Source organism: Dama dama, chromosome 11, assembly GCF_033118175.1.
Source record: "Dama dama isolate Ldn47 chromosome 11, ASM3311817v1, whole genome shotgun sequence".
Classification (NCBI taxonomy): Eukaryota; Metazoa; Chordata; class Mammalia; order Artiodactyla; family Cervidae; genus Dama; species Dama dama.
The window spans coordinates 102,605,363-102,630,157 of NC_083691.1; the positions used below are offsets into that span (position 1 = coordinate 102,605,363).

General features: G+C 38.0%; 1 protein-coding gene across 1 annotated transcript; it reads left to right on the forward strand.

Moving 5' to 3' along the window:
• The first annotated feature begins 23,492 nt into the window (after nucleotides 1-23,492).
• LOC133065364 (olfactory receptor 4C6-like) lies at nucleotides 23,493-24,422 on the forward strand. Its single transcript, XM_061156140.1, has one exon. It carries the CDS (start codon nucleotides 23,493-23,495, stop codon nucleotides 24,420-24,422), a length of 930 nt encoding a protein of 309 aa, XP_061012123.1.
• Nucleotides 24,423-24,795: the final 373 nt, after the last annotated feature.

The window sequence follows — 24,795 nt, forward strand, 5'->3', positions numbered from 1 at the left end:
AATCTATGTTACTATCTCTACAAGGTTTATTAACCACCTTAGATTTGCATTCTAGAAACAGACTTCATAGCTCCAGAACTCTTCTTTGAAAATGATTTTCATGAACAACCCTCACTGTTTTACATCTAAGTCTGCTCTCTTTCCCTTTTAGAGAAGCCTCTTTTCCCTTAGAGAAGCCTCTAAGCTTTGGGGAACTGGACTAGAGAGATTTAGGGGTTCTCAAGCAATCTCTCTGCCCAGCACTGTAACTATTAAATTCAAGGCTGAATGAACATTGAATTGGCCATGGTTGAATGGATTTCAGTCTTCCATGAAGTTGGGGATGGTGACAAGCATGTACTTGTCAGTTCAGTTCAGTTCAGTCACTCAGTTGTGTCCGACTCTTTGTGACCCCATGAATCACAGCACCCCAGGCCTCCCTGTCCATCACCAACTCCCGGAGTCTACTCAAACCCATGTCCATCAAGTCGGTGATGCCACCCAACCATCTCATCCTCTGTCTTCCCATTCTCCTCCTACCTCCAATCCCTCCCAGCATCAGGGTCTTTTCCAATGAGTCAGCTCTTCTCATGAGGTGGTCAAAGTATTGAAGTTTCAGCTTCAGCATCAGTCCTTCCAATGAACACCCAGAACCTATCTCCTTCAGATTGGACTGGTTGGATCTCCCTGCAATCCAAGGGACTCTCAAGAGTCTTCTCCAACACCACACTTCAAAAGCATCAATTTTTCGGCACTCAGCTTTCTTCACAGTCCAACTCTCACATCCATACATGACCACTGGAAAAACCATAGCCTTGACCAGATGGATCTTTGTTGGCAGAGTAATGTCTCTGCTTTTGAATATGCTCTCTAGGTTGGTCATAACTTTCCTTTCAAGGAGTAAGTGTCTTTTAATTTCATGGCTGCAAGCACCATCTGAAGTGATTTTGGAGGCCAAAAAAATAAAGTCTGACACTGTTTCCACTCTCTCCCCATCTATTTCCCATGAGGTGATGGGACCAGATGCCATGATCTTAGTTTTCTGAATGTTAAGCTTTAAGCCAACTTTTTCACTCTCCTCTTTCACTTTCATCAAGAGGCTTTTTAGTTCCTCTTCACTTTCTGCCATAAGGGTGGTGTCATCTGCATATCTGAGGTTATTGATATTTCTCCCGGCAATCTTGATTCCAGCTTGAGTTTCTTCCAGCCCAGCATTTCTCGTGATGTACTCTGAATATAATTTAAATAAGCAGGGTGACAATATACAGCCTTGACGTACTCCTTTACCTATTTGGAACCAGTCTGTTGTTCCATGTCCAGTTCTAACTGTTGCTTCCTGACTTGCATACAGGTTTCTCAAGAGGCAGGTCAGGTGGTCTGGTATTCCCATCTCTTTCAGAATTTTCCACAGTTTATTGTGATCCACACAGTCGAAGGTTTTGGCATAGTCAATAAAGCAGAAATAGATGTTTCTCTGGAACTCTGTTGCTTTTTTGATGATCCAGCGAATATTGGCAATTTGATCTCTGGTTCCTCTGCCTTTTCTAAAACCAGCTTGAACATCTGGAAGTTCTTGGTTCACGTATTGCTGAAGCCTGGCTTGGAGAATTTTGAGCATTACTTTACTAGCATGTGAGATGAGTGCAGTTGTGCGATAGTTTGAGCATTCTTTGGGATTGCCTTTCTTAGACATTGGAATGAAAACGGACCTTTTCCAGTCCTGTGGCCACTGTTGAGTTTTCCAAATTTGCTGGCATATTAGTACATGTTAATTCTGTTATTTGACTTTTTTCAGTCCAGTGTTGAAAGAGCAAGTTCAAGATAATTTCATGATGATACTTATGAAAAATTCATATCCTCCAGAGGTCTTTAGATAGGTTACAATCCTTACTGAAACTGTTTTGGCATCTGCTAGAACAGATATTATTGGAGAACTATAATGTTACAGTGTCCAATCAGATCAGGTTTGGTCATGTGTTTTTAGTTTTCTTAAACTGTTTTTCTTCATGAAGCATGCTGCTCACAGTGATCACAATCACTGGGGTCAATCTAGAGTTATCTACAGAGTTATCTAGAATTCTTATTAAAGAAGCATATTTGAACATCCTGTAAGAACTGTGATTTTACATAAAAATATTTCTGAATTGAATGTATTGCCAAATAATTTTAATATCAGTTTTATTTCTTTGACTAAGTAATTAAAATGGACTTCACAATCGGTGGCAGCTTAAGAGTCTCATGACACTTTAGTCATAAAAAATGTAATTTAAAGATAAGGGTCCTGCCCCAGGATTCAGTTATATGGCTTCTTATTTTCCCTTGGTAAATGGTATTTTATTTCCTTTCTTACATTTTCTTACACAAATTGTGAGTGTTATTTCCTAATTTTTTTTATATATTGTAGATATGCTGTAGGATTAAATTTAAATGGCAAATGCATTCTACCATATTTGGATATATTTGAACAATGGAATAATTTTCATTATTATCATGTTAGTCTAATTCCAGAACTGGAACAAGAAACGTCTATTTTGAAGAAGTACTGTAAACCTTATCTAGCATGAAGTGTTAATAATATAATAGAGTTCATAATAATCATTTAATGTACATCTGAAAGCAATATTTAGAAATTATGATTACCATAGTTGGTAGATCAGTAAAAATAAAATATTATAATAAAATCTAAAAATTAGATAGCTACACACCTAAGTGTTTTATTTATATGGTATCAAAAATTCATTTTTAAGCTCATTTATTATCAAGTATCCAAGTTTGTAAATGGTGAACTTGATGTTTTTCTTTTGTATTTTGTGATGATGTTTTGTTTTCATGTAGACTTAAGGATGAAGTTTAAAATTAAAGATGAATATTGTAAAAGCTCTTGTCTGATGTTCAGATGCATTATTTGAAATAATTGGGTTGTTGGCAAGATCTGCTAATGATGGAGAAATACCCCTGAGGTCACTTAGTCACAGATAAGAAACTTCCCAGATTTTGCACACAAAGAGGATATGTGGCATTTTTTTTAAGGTTTATCCAAAGATACCATTTATAAATCAACAAAGACACTTATTGCAGCTGAAGTAGTTGACATTTTTAATCTTATAACTTAATACTTCTTTCCTAGTGAACTAGCAGCTGCCTGGGGCTTGACCATTGACCTATGTCAGACATGTTCATAGGTGAGATCATTTTATGAAATTATATAATCTTAGATTCTCATATTTAAATGTATGTTGCAAATAATATGATCATTGCTCATCCAAACTTACCTGAGATATAAATTCTTCTTAAGCATACAAAACATCAAGCTAGAGGTAAACTCAACTACAGTACTAACAATTTAGAAGTAAAAATATTTTGGGGTCTTTTATATTTTAAATATATATTTAAATTCATTGGAATAATAATATAATTAGTTTCATTGAAATAATTTAAAGTAACTATACAATTCAAATGTGCATCCAAAATTTCCCCACTTAATATTACAACTTCATTTTCTATGACAATGCACAATTTTAAATGCAACTTTGTTAAAAACTACATATTATTCAAAGAAAGTGATTTTATTTTAATTATTTTGTTCTTCACTTTTGAAGAACACTGTTTCTAATTTTCTCCACACTGTTTCTAATTTTCCATAGCTCTTAATAATTGTGTTGAACATATTTGTACATAGGGATCTTTCTCTTTTAAAAATATCTTACACTAGGGCTTATTCATTGAAAAAGTATTGTGGAGTCAAGGAAAAACAAGGAAAGTAATTTATATTTATTCATAGTTGTTATGTTTAAATATTACTTTATTTACACTCTAGTCTTTTTTGATCTGTTGTGAAATCCTACCTCAGAATGGGGACTGACAATGAAGCTGCTGCACTTTGATTTCATATTTGTATAAAATTTTCATCTTAGATAATTAAAAGTAAAGTTCTTTATTAATATATCTTCAAAAGAGAAGGACACATTTTACCAAATACATTTGATTTTATTTATTTCTCTTCTCTTTGGCAAATTTATATCCCCAAATTTCTCACTGTATTAGTATTGCAGTATCCTGTAACTGGATTTCCCAGGTGGTGCTAGTGGTAAAGAACCTGCCTGTTAGTGCAGAAGACACAAGAGACCATTGGTTAAATTCCTGGGTTGGGAAGATGGCCTGGAGGAGGGCATGGCAATCCACTCCAGTATTCTTGCCTGGAGAATCCCAAGGACAGAAGAGCCTAGCAGGCTACAGTCCATGGGGTCTCAAAGTGTCAGACATGACTGAAGCAGCTTAGCACACACTTATCCTGTAACTAGGAGTGACGGATAACGGATGCTCTAGAAAGATGGGAGAAAGCATGAGGAGTGAGAAGGTCATTCATATCACAGATGGATGTGCTGCTGCTGTTTGGTAATAAAATTTCAGGAATTAATAACGATTGATAATGAAAATTTTATGAAATTTTGTGAATAGTATACCCTAATATATATAGTAAAGTGAAAGTGAAAGTGAAGTCGCTCAGTCATGTCTGACTCTTTGTGACACCATGGACAGTAGCCTGCACCAGGCTCCTCTGTCCATGGGATTTTCTAGGCAAGAGTACTGGAGTGGGTTGCCATTTACTTCTCCAGGGAATATTCCCGACCCAGGGATCGAACCTAGGTCTCCCGCATTGTAGACAGACATTTTACTGTCTGAGCCACCAGATAAGTCCAATATATATATAGTAAGTGTCCAATAAATATTTGTCAAATGAATGAACTTGTAGTAGGAACTAATAAGTAATGGATTTTATACTATAAAGAAATCTGACCACTGAAGAATTGAATCTTTTGAACTGTGGTGTTGGAGAAGACACTTGAGAGTCCCTTGGACTGCAAGGAGATCCAACCAGTCCATCCTAAAGGAAATCAGTCCTAAATATTCATTGGAAGGACTGATGTTGAAGATGAAACTCCAATACTTTGGCCACCTGCTGCAAAGAGCTGACTCATTGGAAAAGACCCTGATGCTGGGAAAGATTGAAGGTGGGACAACAAGGGGACTACAGAGGATGAGATGGTTGGATGGCATCACCTATGCGATGGACGAGTTTGAGGAAATTCTGGGAGTTGCTGATGGACAGGGAGGCCTGGCATGCTGCAGTCCACGGGGTCACAAATAGTCAGACATGACTGAACAACTGAATTAACTAAATACTATTTGTTGTCATTGGTATATATATGTATAGTGCATTGACTAAATTTTCTAGCCAACTATTTCTGTTCTCCTCATTAATTTTTTTTCTTATTTTTAGAACTTTGAAAAATAGTAATTTTCTTTACTTGATAGATCCTTGTGTATTGAACACCTATGCAAGAATATTTTTTTTATCAAGTCTACTGAAACTGTAAATTCACAGAATATGACTATGTTAAATTGTATGTAGAACAGGAAATGGTAGCCAATTCCATTATTCTTGCTTGGAAAATTCCTTGGATGGAAGAGCCTGGTGGGCTACAGTCCATAAGATTGTAAAGAGTTGGACACTACTGAGCATGCATGAGCACACACACACACACACACACACACACACACAGAGAACATAATATTGAAGAATATAAATTATCAATTCACAAACTAATTATCTTGAAAGTAAAATGACTCATAAAATGAACTTTCCAAGAGGCAATTAAATATTTCCATATTTACTCTAGAGAGTGTGTCAGTTCAATTCAGTTTAGTTGCTCAGTCGTGTCCGACTCTTTGTGACCCCATGGACTGCAGCACATCAGGCTGCCCTGTCCATCACCAGCTCCCAGAGTTTACCCAAACTCATGTCCATTGTGTTGCTGATGTCATCCAACCATCTCATCTTCTGCCATCCCTTTCTCCCATCTTCAGTCTTTCCCAGCATCAGTGTCTTTTCAAATGAGTCAGCTCTTCGCATCAGGTGGCCAGAGTATTGGAGCTTCAATTTCAGCATCAGTTCTTCCAATGAATATTCAGGACTGATTTCCTTTAGGATGGACTGGTTGGATTTTCTTGCAGTCCAAGGGATTCTCAAGACTCTTCTACAACACCACAGTTCAAAAGTATCAATTCATCAGTGCTCAGCTTTTTTTATAATCCAACTCTCACGTCTATACATGACTACTGGAAAAACCACTAGCTTTGACTAGACACACCTTTATTGTCAAAGTAATGTCTCTGCTTTTTAGTATGCTGTCTAGGTTGGTCATAACTTTCCTTCCAAGGAGTAAGCCTCTTTTAATTTTATGGCTGTAGTCACCATCTGCAGTGATTTTGGAGCCCCCCAAAATAGCCTGTCACTCTTTCCCCAACTATTTGGCATGAAGTGTTGGGACCAGATGCCTAATCTTACCTTTCTGAATGTTGAGTTTTAAACCAACTTTTTCACTCATAAGCTATTACACTAGAATGTAGCTTCCTTTCAAATGTCTATTTAATTTTCTCATAAAGTAGAGAGATTATAGATGAACAGAGCCAAAGGACGAGAACACTTGAATTTCATCTGAGATTATGGTTTGGAGAAGGAGGCATATGCTGATCCTTGGAAGATGGCAATTCAGTGTCAAACACTCATCACCTAATAGGTTTTAGACACTGTAGATATGTCAGCCACTATGGTAGGGACAGTGATGAAACACACCTGAATAGCTAACGTGTTTTGGTAGGTACCAGTGAGTTTTTGTCACCAAGGACTTATGTACACTTCCCTAAACTCCCTGCTTATGACAGACACTTGTTGATCATGCTTTTTCTTTCCACAGATGTGAGACTTCAAATCTAAATTTTCATGCAAGAGGAAATAACTCTTACTTCTCTGTAGCACTTCTCAGCTTATAAGACACATTTGAAAATTACAATTAGTAGCCTCACAGACACAGAGGAATTTATGGAAGTTTGGAGCACTTAGATGACTGTAGAGTCACATAGAGTTGAAACCACTAGGAGAATCCAGATCTCATGGAGACAGCCCAGTGCTTTATCAGTAAATTATAACCTCAAACATTGTCCTAGAGATGTTTTACAGGTGACAAGCTCTGAGTGTTTGAAGAAATGGAAAGCATCATGGGAAAAAATAAGAAAGACTTGAAAGGAGAACTGGGGCAAATTACCAAGGATATGCTCCACAGTCACCATGACTGTACTCTTTTTATTCTGAGACAGTCAGATCATAATGCTTTCAAGATTAACAAGTATCATTCTTTATTCTTTGTAGGTAATACAGGCTCAGGAAGGTATTACTTGCTGAATGGATGTCCTCGGGCCTCCCAACAACGTGACTGAATTTATCTTCCTGGGACTCCCACAGAATCCACACCTGCAGAAAATACTCTTTGTTGTCTTTTTGTTCATCTTCCTGTTTACTGTGTTGGCCAATCTGCTCATTGTCATCACCATCTCCCTCAGTCCCACACTTTCTTTTCCCATGTACTTCTTTCTCACTTACTTGGCCTTATTAGATACTTCCTTCACCTCTGTGAGCATGCCCAAAATGATGATTGATCTGTTGTACCAGAGGAAAACCATCTCCCGGGGTGGCTGCCAAACTCAGCTCTTTTTGGAGCACTTCATAGGAGGATCAGAGATCACTGTCCTCACTGGCATGGCCTATGACCACTATGCGGCCATCTGCAAGCCTTTGCACCACACGACCATCATGCAACCATCATGAGACAGGAGTTCTGCTAGTTCCTGGTGGTGGCGGCCCGGATTGGAGGGATCCTGCGTGGCACAGTCCAGATCCTTTTCTCAATGGACTTGACGTTCTGTGGTCCCAATGTCATTGACCATTTTGTGTGATTTCTTCTCACTGTTGAAACTTGCCTGCAGTGACTGCTATAGGCTGGGAATAGTGGTGGCAGCCAACAGTGGGGGCATGTGTTTGCTTCTTTTTGTCATCCTAGTCACCTCCTACATAGCTATCCTGAGCTCCTTGAAATTCCATGGCTCTGAAGGATGGCAAAAAGCCCTCTCTACATGTGTCCCACTTTATAGTAGTGGTTCTCTTTTTTGGTCCTTGTATGTTCACCTACACATGTTCTGTGGCCATTTACCTTGAGGACAAGTGGGTGACTATGTTCTTTGCAATCCTCTGTCCCATGTTAAATCCTATCATTTACACAGTGAGAAATACAGAAGTGAAAAAAGCTATGAGGAATCTGTTGAAGCAGAGGGTCACTTAGGATATTCAGGATGCCAAGAAAGTGATTATTTATATACATAGGAAGGATTACATCTGTTTTAGATTGTGAGAAAAAAGTTAATAAATTTTGCAGCTCATTGATGAAAAAGAAAGGCCTATAAAATAATATTTGTTTAATATTTACTAACAGATTGGTACTTATATAGCATTTTGATAACTTTTAAATTGCTTTGTCAAGGCTTCAATATTCACATGCATAGTTTCAGAATACTTAATTAAAAGAACAACAATAAACTCCTAGTTCAATAATTGTAGAGTATATTAGTCTCCAGTGTTTTATTGCTGCTTTTCCAAATTCTCACATATGTTACATGTATAAAATTGATTTTTCCATAGGACGTTCATGTTAGAATACTTGTTTTTTCTTAGGCTATCATAAATCCATGGAGAAGGCAAAGGCAACCCACTCCAGTACTCTTGCCTGGAGAATCCCATGGATGGAGGAGCCTGGTAGGCTATAGTCCATGGGGTCGCTAAGAGTCGGACATGACTGAGTGACTTCACTTTCAATTTTCACTTTCATGCATTGGAGAAGGAAATGGCAACCCACTCCAGTATTCTTGCCTGGAGAATCCCAGGGATGGGGGAGCCTGGTGGGCTGCCGTCTATGGGGTCGCACAGAGTTGGACACGACTGACGTGACTTAGCAGCAGCATCATAAATCCAATAAAAGAAAATTTTTGATAAATACACAGGAAAGGGACAAATGGTGAGTGAAAAACTCAACGCTAATTTTTTCGGTTAATTTATGAAATTCAACAAGAGAAACACACACAAAAGGAGGAAATAATAATTCACAATCTAATTATTTTATTAACACAAAAACTAAGCCAGAATTTTGAAATTACTCTTCATTTACTCTTAAATATCTTCAAATATCTTTATGGCTCACAGTTTTTCTGAATCTGAAGGAAAAGTTTTCTTTTTCTTGAGCTATTAGAAATTGGAGTTGGGGGTTCAATTCAGTTTAGTACAGTCACTCAGTTGCACCCAACTCTTTGTGACTCCAAGGACTGCAGCACACCAGGCCTCTCTGTCCATCACCAACTCCCAGAGTTTACCCAAACTATGTTCATTGAATCAGTGATGCCATCCAACCATCTCATCCTCTGTCATCCCCTTCTCCTCCTGCCTTCAATCTTTCTCAGCATCAGGAACTTTTCAAATGAGTCAGCTCTTCGCATCAGGTGGCCAAAGTATTGGAGTTTCAGCTTCAGAATCAGTCCTTCCAATGAATATTCAGGACTGATTTCCTTTAGGATAGACTGGTTGGATCTCCTTGCAGTCCAAGGGACTCTCAAGAGTCTTCTCCAATATCACAGTTCAAAAGCATTAATTCTTCAGCACTCAATTTTATAGTTCAACTTTCACATCCATATATGACTACTGGAAAAACCATAGTCTTGACTAGGTGGACCTTTGTTGGCAAAGTAACGTCTCTGCTTTTTAATATGATGTCTGTGTTGGTCATAACTTTTCTCCCAAGGAGTTAGTGTCTTTTAATTTCATGGCTGCAGTCACCATCTGCAGTGATTTGGGACTGCCCCCCCCCACAAAAAAAAAAAATCTGCCATTGTTTCCACTGTTTTTCCATCTATTTGTCATGAAATGATGGGACTGGATGCCATGATCTTAGTTTTCTGAATGTTGAGCTTTAAGCCAACTTTTTCACTCTCCTCTTTCAATTTCATCAAGAGGCTTTTTAGTTCTTCATAACTTTCTGCCGTAAGGGAGTTGTCATCTGCATATCTGAGGTTATTGATATTTCTCCCAACAATCTTGATTCCACCTTGTGCTTCATCAAGCCCAGCACTTCTCATGACATACTCTGTATATAAGTTAAATAAGCAGGGTGACAATATACAGCCTTGATGTGCTCCTTTTCCCATTTGGAACCAATCTGTTGTTCCTTGTCCAGTTCTAACCATTGCTTTCTGACCTGCTTACAGCTTTTTCAGAAGGCAGGCCAGGTGGTCTGGTATTCCCATCTCTTTCAGAATTTTCCACAGTTTATTGTGATCCACACAGTCAAAGTCTTTGACATAGGCAATAAAGCAGAAATAGATGTTTCTCTGGAACTCTCTTGCTCTTTTGATGATCCAACAGATGTTGGCAATTTGATCTCTGGTTCCTCTGCCTTGTCTAAAACTGGCTTGAACATCTGGAAGTTCACGGTTCATGTACCACTGAAACCTGGCTTGGAGAATTTTGAGCATTACTTTACTAGTATGTGAGATGAGTGCAACTGTGAAGTAGTTTGAGCATTCTTTGGGATTGCCTTTCTTAGGGATTGGAATGAAAACTGACCTTTTCCAGTCTTGTGACCACTGCTGAGTTTTCCAAATTTGCTGGCATATTGAGTGCAGCACTTTCACAGCATCATCTTTCAGGATTTGAAATAGCTCAACTGGAATTCCATCACTTCCACTTGCTTTGTTCATAGTGATGCTTTCTAAGGCCCACTTGACTTCACAGTCCAGGATGTCTGGCTCTAGGTGAGTTTTCTCAACATCGTGATTATCTGGGTCATTGAAGATTTTTTCTTTCGGAGGGGGGAGGTGGGTAAACACCTTTTATTAAATTTCCACAAGAGGTATATGTTTAGGTTCTAAAGCTATTGCTCTGTAGTTCTGACAAATGTATTTACATCACATGATCATTTTATTATCCATCAGACATCAGTTGATTCATCCACGTCCTAAGCTGGTAGTTTCGTCATTATTATCCCCATTTTACAGAGAACAAATTGAAGCCAAGAGAGGCTCACTTGCCTCACACCACATGTGTTTCCCTCATTAGTGTGTCAGGAACTATTTCACTGGAATCCAGCTTCCTTTCAAAAGTTTCAGCGATGAATTTCCAATTCAGGTCTTTCAAACTCAGTCTTACTTTCTTTCAAAGGAAACATTGTTGTCTGTGGTATGTTTGGGTCTGCAGATGAGGCTAATATCTGCAGTCTTAATGATTTGCTTAGTTGCTCATTCATATCTGACTCTTTGCGACCCCATGTACTGTCCATGGAATTCTCCAGACCAGAATACTGGAGTGGGTAGCCTTTCCCATCTCCAGGGGATCTTCCAAACTCAGGGATCAAACCCAGGTCTACTGAACTGCAGGCAGATTCTTTACCAGCTGAGCCACAAGGGAAGCCCAAGAATACTGGGGTTGTTAGCCTATCCCTTCTCCAGGGGATCTTCCTGATCCAGAAATTGAATGGAGGTCTCCTGCATTGCAGGCAGATTCTTTACCAACTGAGCTATAAGGAAAGCCCATGTCCTTCAAGAAGATAGTGTTAAATCTGTTGAAGCCTCTTCTCACATGTAGCAATATATTTCAGCATTACAATTTTTTTTTCTTTTTTTTCCACTTTGGCATAGTGAGTTATTCCAACTCACTTTTACAAAAGTCCAATGTTAGTATGGTAGCAGATTTGTTTGTTTCTCAGAAAAGCAAAAATCTTCTTCTATTTCTTTCCATTAGTGAAATTGAGTAACAATGTTGGTCTTCATTGACCCAAAGGACTGCAGCCTGCCAGGCTCCTCTGTTCCTTGGATTCATCAGGGAAGAATACTGGACTGTGTTGCTGCCCTACTCCAGGGGATCTTCTCAACGCAGGGATCTAACTGGTCCACCTGGGAAGCCCCTTAAGCTGTTAAAATGGTTCAGTTTACAATTGATAATGATAATTAAGCATTTCAAGAGTCTAGACTTAAATAATATGTGGTTCATTTTGTCTTGTGACTGTTAGAAATTAGGTGAGCATAATCCAGGGATAAGAATGGGGAAACTCTTGAATAAATGTTGCTTATACTCTAAGACTAAAGGGAGGATCTGAAGAGGAAAACTAAGGCCATTTGGGGCTATATGAAGGGCTTGCTGGGGGAGGGGGTGAGAAGTTTAATGAAGTGTATATTATAAATTGTCAACAGAAAACTTAGAAGGTTTCAGAACTGAAGATGGAAATATAAGGCCATCTGGCATTCTCATCTGGAGACTTGCTGGCTTGTGAGTAAGTTTAAGGTATATTAAGGCATCCCTTCATACTCATCATCAAGAATGTCTCTGAAGACTAACAGCCACCTAATTATTTCCAATTTAAAAATAAATAAATAAAACATATAAGCATGCGAGTATGTTTCTCTAAAATTAATGAGATAAATGTGTGGATCTTTATATAAGGATACATTATTTTAATCTGGACTTTAGTGAAATTATTAGGCATTAAGTGAGGAAAGTGAGTTCTCTATTGTTGAAGGCCAACTATAAGGCTTTTCTCTCCCTTCCCCTTCTTGTTTTCTTGATGAAACCAATCAAATATAGTGAAACTATCTATATACAGTCTAGTGAAAAGGTTTGAGTTAGAGTTTGAAGCTTTCATACCTACATGCTAGAATAGAAAAGTGAACATATATACATACATACATATATATATATATATATTTAATAACCAGAGAAGACTCTCCCTCTACAATGTGGTAACACTGAAGTACTTGCTGTATTGAATCTGAAGTCATGGCTGAGCTTTTAAAATTTGAATTAATTAGCAGTAACAATTTTAATTTATACTTAAACATAAACTGACAGCTAATTCAAGGTTTATCTTCATAATAAGACTATTTTTGAGTAAAATTAATAAATTAAATTAATATTAATAAAATTAATAAAATTCATATGCATGAAGACTAGCACCACTTACACAAGAGATGCAGGTTTGATCACTAGGTCAGGAATATCCCCTGAAGAAGGGAATGTCAACACATTCCAATATTCTTGCCTGGGAAATTCCATGGACATAGGAGGCTGGTGGGCTATAGTCCATGGGCTCACAAAGAGCTGGACATGACTGAACAACTAACACAACTTTAAGGCATACATTTTCATAGGCTCTTTATATAATTTAAGCCACAAGTGTAATTAAGGAGGATTTTACTGCATTTAATAGAAAAATATATGACTCAGTGAAGGTAAGGCACACATCAAGTCTTTTAGACTTTGTTTCCTTCCTCTCTTCTCGCCTGACAACAGTAGTCCTTGTTGTCATGATGTGAAAATATCAAAACACAGGTATGATCATTTGGCACATTGTGGATATTGCCACTGAGATGTTTTTCCCTTTTGGTGGGGCAGGGACACGGTCCTCTCTCAGCTCTCCCTGACCTTCATTCCTCAGGCGACGTGCACTTTCTTGATTCCACTTTTGTTAGAGAGAAGCCACCTGATGGTTTCATCTTTGAAGATATATTACCCTTCATGGGCATCATGAAAAGTGAAATATAATCGGCTCAAGAAATGAAATTCAAATGGTTGAATTTCAAAGAAAGTGGCACTTGGGTGAAAGTTGTTTGGAGGAAAAAAAACAGCTTAATTATTGAGGAAATTGATATTGAGTTTGGGCATGAGGGTAGCACCTTGAGGAGCTAAACAGGTGTTATTTCTATAGGGCTTTTGCCATTGTTGTCCCACAATGTTAACATTTATTACTGGAAAAAATGGCTTCATGGTCAATTCAATTTAGGAAAATTAGACATTAAATTCATTCAAAAATATTGTTCAGTGTCTACAGTGGAAAAAAAAACTGTAAGATTTGGGTATATGGCTTTGAATAATACAAATAGAGTTATATTTGTGTGGAACTAATTCCAGTGGTGAATAAGTAAGTAATAAGCAAGTAAAGAAATGGAAAGTAAAATTCCGTTAATAATGGGTAATATGAAGAATGTTTTATGAAAGGGTGATGTAGCAGAGAATAAAATGCAAACAGATTTGTGCAGTTGTTTGAAGCACAGCTAAAATTTCAGTTTACTCAGAGTTTAACTAACCATACTATCCTCCTTCCATTTTCAAAAATAAGCAAGTTATTTTAAAATATGCATTTGAAACGAGGGTAATATATTTCCCAAGGAAGTAAAAATCATTTCTTAGGCGATGAACATTTTTTTACAGTTTTTGTATATAATGCACAGACTTACATAAATCACATAAAAAGATAGCAAATTTGTGGCATTCCTATTTCAGAAGAGAAAGTGATTAAGGAAATGAAACATCCAACAAAATACCTTTTTTTTGGGGGGGGTGTAATAGTGAAAAAAAATTGTGTAAAGATGCCCTGTGCTGCATGCTGTGCTTAATCGCTCAGTCATGACCAACTCTTTGCAACCCCATGGACTGTTGCCCGCCAGGATCCTCTGTCCCTGGGGATTCTCCAGGCAGGAATACTGGAGTGGGTTGCCATGCCCTCCTCCAGGAGATCTTCCCAACCCAGGGATAGAACATGGGTCTCCTGCATTGCAGGAAGATTACCATCTGAGCCATCTGGGAAGTCCAAGTTGCCGTAACTTATGTCTATATTGTTAGACGAGAGCATGGAGTAACTTTAGAATGTTAGGAAAGTTAATCCAAGCAGAGGTTGGCCCATCACCTGACCTTCAGTAAAACTGAGAGACTCTTGCTTCTCTGAAGATTTCTGAGAATGTGGTCAACTATGTTTATTGGACCAGTTATAGTCTGTGAGGTGTGTTGCAAATGTAGGATACTGATTTTTTTTTTAAATTATTAATAGTAGAAAAAGAATAATGGCCCTAACCTCAAATATTTCTAAATTTTAAACATGCTATTTGAGAATACCAATTTTTAAGGAGTGTGAAAGAATTTAGCCTTTCTTTATTCTTACTGAGGAACATTTGTAAATGCTTTATAATGGCAGTTAGATGTGATACTATTTTAATAACAGTCTTGAAAGATACAGAGAACTCCAGATCAGGTGACGGAAAAATTGAGCCCTGGGGCTAGCAAGGTGATCAAGAATAAGTCCTACTGACTTTTCTTCATCTCTATTATCAGGCAGATGAATCATTGTGTGGTTATTCTACTGAAGAAGAGAACTTAGTTCAACAAATAATTCAGTAGTTATCACCCACCATGATCTGGTTGTGTGTTTGTGAAGCACCAGTTTGGCCTAGCTCCAGTGAGGCTCCACTCCTGGGAAATGTGGATGATTGCAAGGGGGGATGGGAATTCATTGGTAGGGTGATTAGTGCCCTCAGTCCGTGGAGACACAGCCTCAAAGGGGTGCAGTTGAATTGATGCAAGTCTACACTTTTTGAAATCCTGTGTCATTTGAAAATAACACTTCGTTTTCTCTTTAACCTGAGTCTATTACCTAAAGGAAAATGTCTTAGTAATGATGTTTTTTTCTAAGATATATATTGGAAACTGTTTACAAATTAAACTCAAATATAGCTAAATGGCAGGCAGTTCCATGAATGATTTTGCAAACTGTTTCTATCTGGCTGCCTTTTTTAGAAAACTTTCATATCTAAATTCTGCTCCTATCCACAGAGGTTGTTTCCTATATAAATTCTTGGACATTTAGATATGTTTTAAATGTGTTTTTCAAAATCATCAGAAACTCTGATCCTATCAAAATTACCTCCCATTGACTGACTGGATGATTTGCCAACAGTGTGATCCTGACTTACTTCATTCCATACTTGAACTTTTTAAGTTGCAACTATAATGCATCATGATTTCTAGACCTTTGTAGAGAAAACTTCATGTAAGTATAGCCTGGATGGAGCCAGACATTTGATTACTCTGACATGATCTTAGAAAATTACTCACAAACTCTCTGCCTTCTAGTTACAGAGATCATCAAGTAATTAGAGAGATGACATGAAACTGAGTTTTGGAGATGATTTTAACAACTTTTTTGAGTATTAAACATGGTCTTATTAATTTGAATTACTGTTTTGAGGTCACTGAAATTACTGAATCATACACATACACAATTTTATTTAAGATGTCAGTTGCTAACCTGTTTTGTCTGTATAAAACAATTTTAGCCTCAGTTTGAAAAGTCTTGAGTTATCAACAATTTTTAGCTTAATTTTCTTTAAACTCTTTGGACAAATCACCAGAACTTAAGTATCTACCTTTTGGTCTCTATCCACTTCATGAGATTAGCAAATAAATTGTGTGTTTACATGACAGTGGTTTGTCTTAGAAAATGAAGGAATGGGAGTAGCTGGTACATATAGGATAGTTTTAGACAGAGTGTGTTTCCCTTCTTTAAAGCAACATTCTGTGTGTATATGTATTATATAAGCAATATATATGTGTATATACATAGATATATTTCTGTGTGTACCAACTGCCTTTCTTTTTCTATTAGTCACCTTTTGACAAAGACCTTATTTAGTATTTTTTCTTTCTGTTTTGATAAATTATTGATTCTAGTTATTTAATACATATATTAAATTTATATATGTAAATAATACATATTAAATTTGCATATATATATATGTTAAAACACAGACATTTATTTCTGAGGAGCTCTGCCTATGAGGGTGGTGTTTGCATTGGTCCTGAGGGTGAAGCAAACGGTTGTTCAGTGTTGAAGCCCCTTGCCTCTGGAGTCATTTCTAGAAAGCATTAGGTTTTGTATCTACAATGATATACTAATTTCTATCCAAAGTTATGCTGCTGCATATAATTGCATGTCTATTCCTCTTGCAAGGAAAGCAAGTGAAGGAAGGGAAACTTAGGGACAGAAATAATCCTTTTAAAGTCCTTCATTAGAGACAGTCTGTTGATGATGCCTGTGCTCGGGCATGAGTCTTCTAAGAAACACAGGACACTGTTGCTCCTTAAAAATGATGACCCAGAGGCTCTCCCTAAATGCCTTTCTATCACTTCCTGTTATCCAAGATTTTATTGAATAAATAATTAAGCTCCATGAGAAATTCAGACACAAGAAACACATATCAACTTAGAGTTGGCTTCTTGGGTTCATATCCAGACTTTGTTCATTACTAACTCTATGTGAAGTCTCTCAGTCATGTCTGACTCTTTGTGACCCCATGGGCTGTAGCCTACCAAGCTCCTCTGTCCATGGGATTTTCCAGGCAAGAGTACTGGAGTGGGTTGGCATTTCCTTCTCCAAAGCAAATTAATCATTTGGCTTTATCTCAGTCATACAATGTGTCTCATACTTAGATGTGAGGACTAAGTGAGAAAACATACATTAAGTAATAACAAAATATCTGATACATAGAATATGCTAAATAATTTATTATTAGTTTGATTAGGATATGGTATAGATGGTGGCTCAGTGGTAAAGAATCTGCCTGTAAACCAGGAGCCGCAAGAGACACAGCTTCTATTGCTGTGTTGGGGAGATCCCCTGGAGGAGGGCATGGCAACCCACTCCTGTATTCTTGCCTGGAGAATCCCATGGGCAGAGGAGTTGGTATGGGGTCATGTGACCCCATGGCATGGCATGGCATGTGACCATGGGGTCACAAAGAGTTGACATGACTGAAATGACTTAGCATGCATAAATCATATATCTCTATACAGATATTATATCGCTTTAATTTGGGCTTCCCTGGTGGCTCAAGGGTAGAGTCTGCTTGACAATACAGGAGACGTGGTTTCGATCCCTGGGTTGGGAAGATCCCTTGTAGGAGGAAATGGCAACCCACTACAGTATTCTTGCCTGGCAAATTCTATGGATAGAGGATCCTGGTGGGCAACAGTCCTTGGAGTAGCAAAAGAGTTGAACGCGACTGAATGAATGAGTTCACAGGCATGCAGCACAGCTTTAACTCTGCAGACTAACATTTGTTCTTTGTATCACCAATGAGATTCTAAGAATGAATGATTAAGCAAATTCAATTTAAAGTGAGATGATTTTCTGCATCATTATTTTTAATATATTCAAGGTTCCTAATATTTAGTGATGACAAAGCTGTGGGGAAAATTTGTTTTTAATACACCATTTTGGGGAATAAAAGATACCTCAGGATTTTGAGAACAATGCTACCAGATCTATCAAATGCAAACGTATGTGTATTTTTTCTTTTGATGATGACATAGATTTCTCCAACAGAAATAAGTGAAGATGTCTGTAAGTGGCGTTCATTGTGTATCTGTGTGTAAGGCAAAATATTAAAACTAAAATAAATTTCAAGCAAAAATGGACTAAAGAAATTATATTCTAACAATGAAATGGAATAATATGTAACAATTAAAATCAAGGAAAATTCGTCAGTACTGACAGATAATGTTCACACAAGCTGTAATTAGGATTTCAAGTGAATTATTATATTTGGTATATGTTCATATAGAGTAAAACACATCAATAATGATATATTTACCAAATACAAATGCATATCTTAGGTACTTTTACTAAACTGTTAATAGAGGATCAAATGAGTGAGTGCTTATGGTTGGGAGAGGGTTTTTGACTTTAACCTTTCTATCTATCTATCTATTTAAGCTATTCCTCATGGGGCATGTCTTGCTTTTACAATTTATGAAAATAAATTATTTAATTATAAATATTCTACTTTTGGCTAGGAGTGTTTTAGGAAACAAGTTGCTCTTTTAAAGTCAAGAAACCCAAGGTTTCTTTTAAAGTCAGTTCAGAAACTTACATCTTACTAAGTGTTTAGGAGTAATTAAGCTGATACCCTTTTAGCCAACTTAGTATTAAATAGACACAGGTGATGCTAGTTGTAAAGAATCATCCTGCCAGTGAAGGAGACCTAAGAGATGCAGCTTCGGTCCCTGGGTTGGGAAGATCTCCTGGAGAAGGGAATGGTTACCCAATCTAGTATCCTGGCCTATATAATTCCATGGATTATATAGTATATTTTCCTTTATTATAAATAAATTGATTTGGAAAATTTGATATTTCTTAAAAATTTATCTTTTTAAAAATCTGATGTACTGGTTAAATGTTTATTAAGAAAGACCTCCAATTTTTTGCTGCATCATTTATTAAATTTATTTCATAAGCATTAATCTTTCTTGAAAAAATTTAGCTAAGTAAGGAGATAAATGAATTGTTTCTGATATGCAACCTAACAGATACATGTAGCAAATATCCAGAATAACAGGTGAAAGAGATTTGGGAGATGATGTGAGGCAGAAAGATGAGTGTAATGGATTAGTTTAGCAAACAACATGAACGTGGGAAAGGGAGGCTAGGAGCTTATAGGAATGGAAGATAATCATAATGAATATTTGGATAGCTCTCTTCAAACATTCTCATGTCTCTTACTTCCTTTGATTTTCAAGACAGTTTTGTGAGACAGGGCGTAAAATTTGTGGAGGGGCTGTGGTCAGTGAGCTGAAGTATCAAATTAATCACATCAAGAGGCTTTGAGCAAGTTATGTACACTGTCTAATTCCAGTTGAGCTACTTCAAATCCTAAAAGGTGATGCTGTGAAAGTGCTGTACTTAATATGCCAGGAAATTGTGAAATTTCTGCAGTGGTCACAAGGCTGGAAAAGGTCAGTTTTCATTCCAATCCCTAAGAAAGGCAGTCCCAAAGAATGCTCAAACTGCTCCACAATTGCTCTCATCTCACACACTAGTAAAGTAATGCTCAAAATTCTCCAAGCCAGGCTTCAATAACACATGACCTGTGAACTTCCAGATGTTCAAGCTTGTTTTAGAAAAGGCAGAGGAACCAAAAATCAAATTGCTAACATCCGTTGGATCATCGAAAAAGCAAGAGAGCTCCAGAAAAAACATCGCTTTTGACTATGCCAAAGGCTTTGACAGTGTGGATCACAACAAACTGTGGAAAATTCTGAAAGAGATGGGAATACCAGATCACCTGACCTGCCTCCTGAGAAATCTGTATGCAAGTCAGGAAACAACAGTTACAACTGGACATGGAACAACAGACTGGTTCCAAATAGGGAAAAGAGTATGTCAATGCTGTATACTGTCACCCTGCTAATTTAACTTATATGCAAAGTACATCATGAGAAATGCTGGACTAGATGAAGCACAAGCTGGAATCAAGATTGCTGGGAGAAATAGCAATAACCTCAGATATGCAGACGACACCACCCTTATGGCAGAAAGTGATGAAGAACTAAAGAGCCTCTTGATGAAAGTGAAAGGGGAGAGTGAAAAAGTTGCCTTAAAGCTCAATATTCAGAAAACTAAGATCATGGCATCCAGTCCCATCACTTCATGGCAAATAGATGGGGAGACAGTGGAAACTGACAGACTTCATTTTGGGGGGCTCCAAAATCACTGCAAAGAGTGATTGCAGCCATGAAATTAAAAGATGCTTGCTCCTTGGAAGAAAAGTTATGACCAACTTAGACAGCTTATTAAAAAGCAGAGACATTACTTTGCCAACAAAGGTCCATTTGGTCAAAGCTATGGTTTTTCCAGTAGTCATGTATGAATGTGAGAGTTGGATTATGAAGAAATCTGAGCACTGAAGAACTGTTGCTTTTGAACTATGGTGTTGAAGAAGACTGTTGAGAGTCACTTGAACAGCAAGGAGGTCCAACCAGTTCATCCTAAAGGAATTCAGTCCTGAATATTCATTGGAAGGACTGATGCTGAAGCTGACACTCCAATACTTTGGCTACCTGATGGGAAGAACTGACTCATTTGAAAAGACCCTGGTACTGGGAAAGATTGGGGGTAGGAGGAGATGGGGATAACAGAGGATGAGATGGTTGGATGGCATCACCAACTCAATGGCCATGAGTTTGGGTAAACTCTGGGAGTTGGTGATAGACAGGGAGGCCTGGGATGCTGTAGTCGATGGGGTCACAAAGAGTCAGACATGACTGAGCAACTGAACTGAACTGAAACCTTATTCACTGCATTAGAAAATCAGGATAATGCTAGATCCTATTTCATATGTTTTTGTGGGAACTAAAAAAGAAAACCATAATGATTTTAGCACAATACTCTCAAATAATAACTCCTTATCACTTAATGACTTGAACTGTTGTTGCATTGTTTTATTTTTATAGGATTCATAGGTAGTGTAGTCAGTAAGTGACCTGACTGCAATGGAGAATTATGTTGTTCATTCTTGACCCCATGGATTTTCCCACTGTACAAAACACAGTCAAACATGTTGGGACAGTTAGACATGGGCTTTATGGCAGTGAGAAGGAATTGTAGAAAAAAGATGAGGTTGACTACTTTGGTTGGGGGTCTTGAATTTCAAAGTAGGAAGCTGCGATGTGAACTAGTAGTCAATATATATTAAAATAGAGGGATATTGTTATCTTAGTATAGTGTATTTTGTTTTAAAATATTTGAAGCCATGAGATAGTTCAGAGGAAATATTACTTGGAAGTATAAACATTTAATGTAGATAAGAGCTGAGCTGCTGTTTTGAAAGGAACAGAATCTCTATGCTGGCTTCTTCGAACTGCAGCTCTCTAATAATGCGCCATAGCTATCTCATTCTCTAGATGAGAAAACTGAGGCCCAGAATAGTGAACAATGGAACAACATAACCTAACAGTGAGAGGGACAACCTGGAATAAAACCCAGTTTTCCTGATTTCCAAGAACATGTCCTTTCTACTTCATTTGTGCTATTAAATTTTTTTGAAGTTCTTAGACTGGTGATGAGAGTGATTGAAGCTAATCTACATTGTATATTTGCAAAGAGTGTCCTGAAAGTTATATAATTTTGTTCAGTAAGAGGGATAATCCTAAGAATGGGTCTTAGGTGTTTACAGGAGTTTCAGAGACTGTGTAGTTTGCATCTGCATTTAAAGCAATCATCTCTAACAGAGGTCCACCAAGACAACCTCTGCTTAAGTATCCCTCGCAAAGAGACCTTGGCTAATGAAGCACTTGTCTTACCATCTCATCATCTCACTGTGGTAACAATTGCATTTAGTCAATGGAGGCCACTATTCACTTCTTTAGTAGTATGAGGCAAAGACTAATAATTTGTATTTTAAAATGTGATGACATGGATTTGTAATTTTCACTCTTTTTAACTGAGATGCTCAATGTGTCTAAACCTTCATTTTCTCATCCTCAAGATGAGATCTGTGACAGTACCCTGTCCCAAGTGATATGAAAATAAATGTAATAATGCAAATAGCAGACAAAACACCTTGCTATCACATAGTGAGTGAAAAATAGATTAGTTGCTTTGTTAATATTTTTATCATACTTTAGAATCTTTGGCTTTATCTGCATGCACCCCTTCACAAGAAAGAAAATGGAAGAAAGGTTTTATGTTGACTCAGGCTCGGCTGCTGGGATGAGGCTGGCCAAGTTAAATCTGGGTCTTCCTGGAGCAAAGAAAGAGATTCGAGCTTTTGTTTTCTTTAACCAGCATTTTTGGAAAATAATTAGAATCTCAGGAGGTTAGTTAAAGGCTATAAATCAGGGTTTCAGGATTATATTTATAATAAAAACATATTCTTCATTGTAGTCTCATCAGTGAATTAATCATTGAATTTTATTGTAGAATCATTGAATAAGATAACACAGGAAGCATAAATTTGCCTCTCTATATTGTTATGATACAGAAATTATTGGATTTTCAGTATATCTTTCATGTTGAGTACTCAACATTATACTAAAAGGAGCAATATAGGTTGTTGTTGGTACTGATTTTGATGCAGGAAAACCTGGACTTGAACTTGCCTTCAGTGTTTATTATCTTTGGGAACTTACTGTCATTTTTTCACCCATTTTTGCCTCAGTATATTATCTCTAAAATGAAGAAAATGTTTCATAGGATAGTCTAGTGCCTGATACACAAGAGAGATTTATTGAACAGTCACAGTATGCAATAATAATCCAATCTGATAGGAAGAAATACAGATGAAAGAGTATATTTCTTAATAAGTGGAGAGGCCTTGGGATATGACCTACTTGCTTTACAGGCTCTTCAACTAGAACATTCTAGTAATCAATAAGAATATGAAGCAAATGAGCTGAAATAAAATGTTCTCAGGTTACTAGGTATGTCCAGTGATACATTAAGGTCAGCTTCCTAGCTTGAGGTTCCTAAAAGGCAGCAGCTGAGAGGACTTGTGTGTAGGTAGCTCATTTTGGAAAGTAAAATGAAGGCAGTGAACGGGGGAGAGTGAAACAGAGGAGCAAATCTGAATCTTAGATTGTGCTAGTCTGGTTACCATTTATCTACTGGCTCCTATCCGACTGGTGATCTAGGACTTCCTAAAGATATGTTAGTTCTCCATATTGCCACATGGTTGACGCCCCAGGGTGATGAAGCAGGGTCTCCTAAGTGTCTCAAGCAGCAAGTGTCAGAAAAGCAAGAGATACACTGGTGAGAGGTGTTGTATAAGGAATGACAAGGATCCAGGTGTTATCAGGATACGGTTGTTTGCAGCAAATTGCTGTACTGATGGCTGAAGGAAAAGGTAAACCAAGAGGGTGTGAGAGAGAGTCCAAAAAATAAAAGTCCCAAATTAGTAATAATTACTAATTTAGAATAATATTCTTTTGTAGATTTTCCAGCTCAGAGAGAGAAGCTTACATCAGCCCGCAGTAAATGGGGAATCCCAACAACGTGACGGAATTCATTCTTCTGGGCATTGCAAAGAATCCAGAGCTGCGGAAAATACTGTCTGCCGTGTTTCTAATCATGTATGTGTCCACCGTTTTGGGAAACCTCCTCATTGTGGTAACTGTGGTCACAAGTCAGAGTCTGAGATCACCCATGTATTTTTTCCTTACGTCCTTCTCCCTCACGGATGTTACCTACTCTTCCGTCATTGCCCCCAAGATGATCGTGGACTCCCTCTCTGAGAGCACTGTCATCTCCCTCAAAGCCTGCATGGCCCAGCTCTTCATTGACCACTTCTTTGGTGGAGTGGGCATCATCCTTCTCATCGTGATGGCCTATGACCGCTATGTGGCTATCTGTAAGCCCCTTCACTACATGACCATTATGAGGCCTCGTGTGTGCTGCCTACTACTGGGAGGGTCATGGGTGGGGGCATTTACCCATGCAACAGTACAGCTTCTCTTCATGTATCAAATTCCCTTCTGTGGACCTAACATAATTGATCATTTTATGTGTGATTTGTTTCCATTGCTGAAACTGGCCTGCATGGACACCTGCATCCTGGGTCTCTTAGTCATCCTCAACAGCGGGGTGATGTGTGTCACCATCTTCTTCATCCTCATCGCTTCCTATGTGGTCATCCTCTGCTCCCTGAAGTCCTGCAGCTCCAAAGGGCGGCGTAAAGCCCTCTCCACCTGTGGCTCCCACCTCACTGTGGTCATCATGTTCTTTGTGCCTTGTATTTTCTTGTATGTGAGGCCTGTGGTCACTTACCCCATAGACAAGGCAATGGCTGTGTTCTTTACCATCGTTGCACCCATGTTAAATCCCCTGATCTACACCTTGAGGAATGTGGAGGTGAAAAACGCCATGAGGAAACTGTGGATGCAACAAGGGGCCTTGTGTGGTCATTAGCTTACATGCCAAGAGCAATTCTTCCTTACAAGGACAGTGTGCTTTTACCCTCCCATTCATTCCGATCTATTGAGGACACAGTAGTCACTGGCGTCATTTAATCATGCAAATCAGGCTAAGATTCTATAATCCTGTTACTCCCCACCTCTCCAGTGCATGCGGCGCTCCATTCCTTTTCTCACAAGACTCTGCCCACTTTCTCTCTCTCTCTCTACATTTTTCTCCTGCCTTTAGAATACTTCAAGCTTTTTCTAGTTTATGGCTTTTGCTTTCCTTACTCTGCCCACTCCTGAAATTCTCTTTCCCAGAGTTCTTCTTCTCTGGCTCTATTTTTATTTTTATTCTTCTTTCAGGTGAATTGTCATCTCCTTAG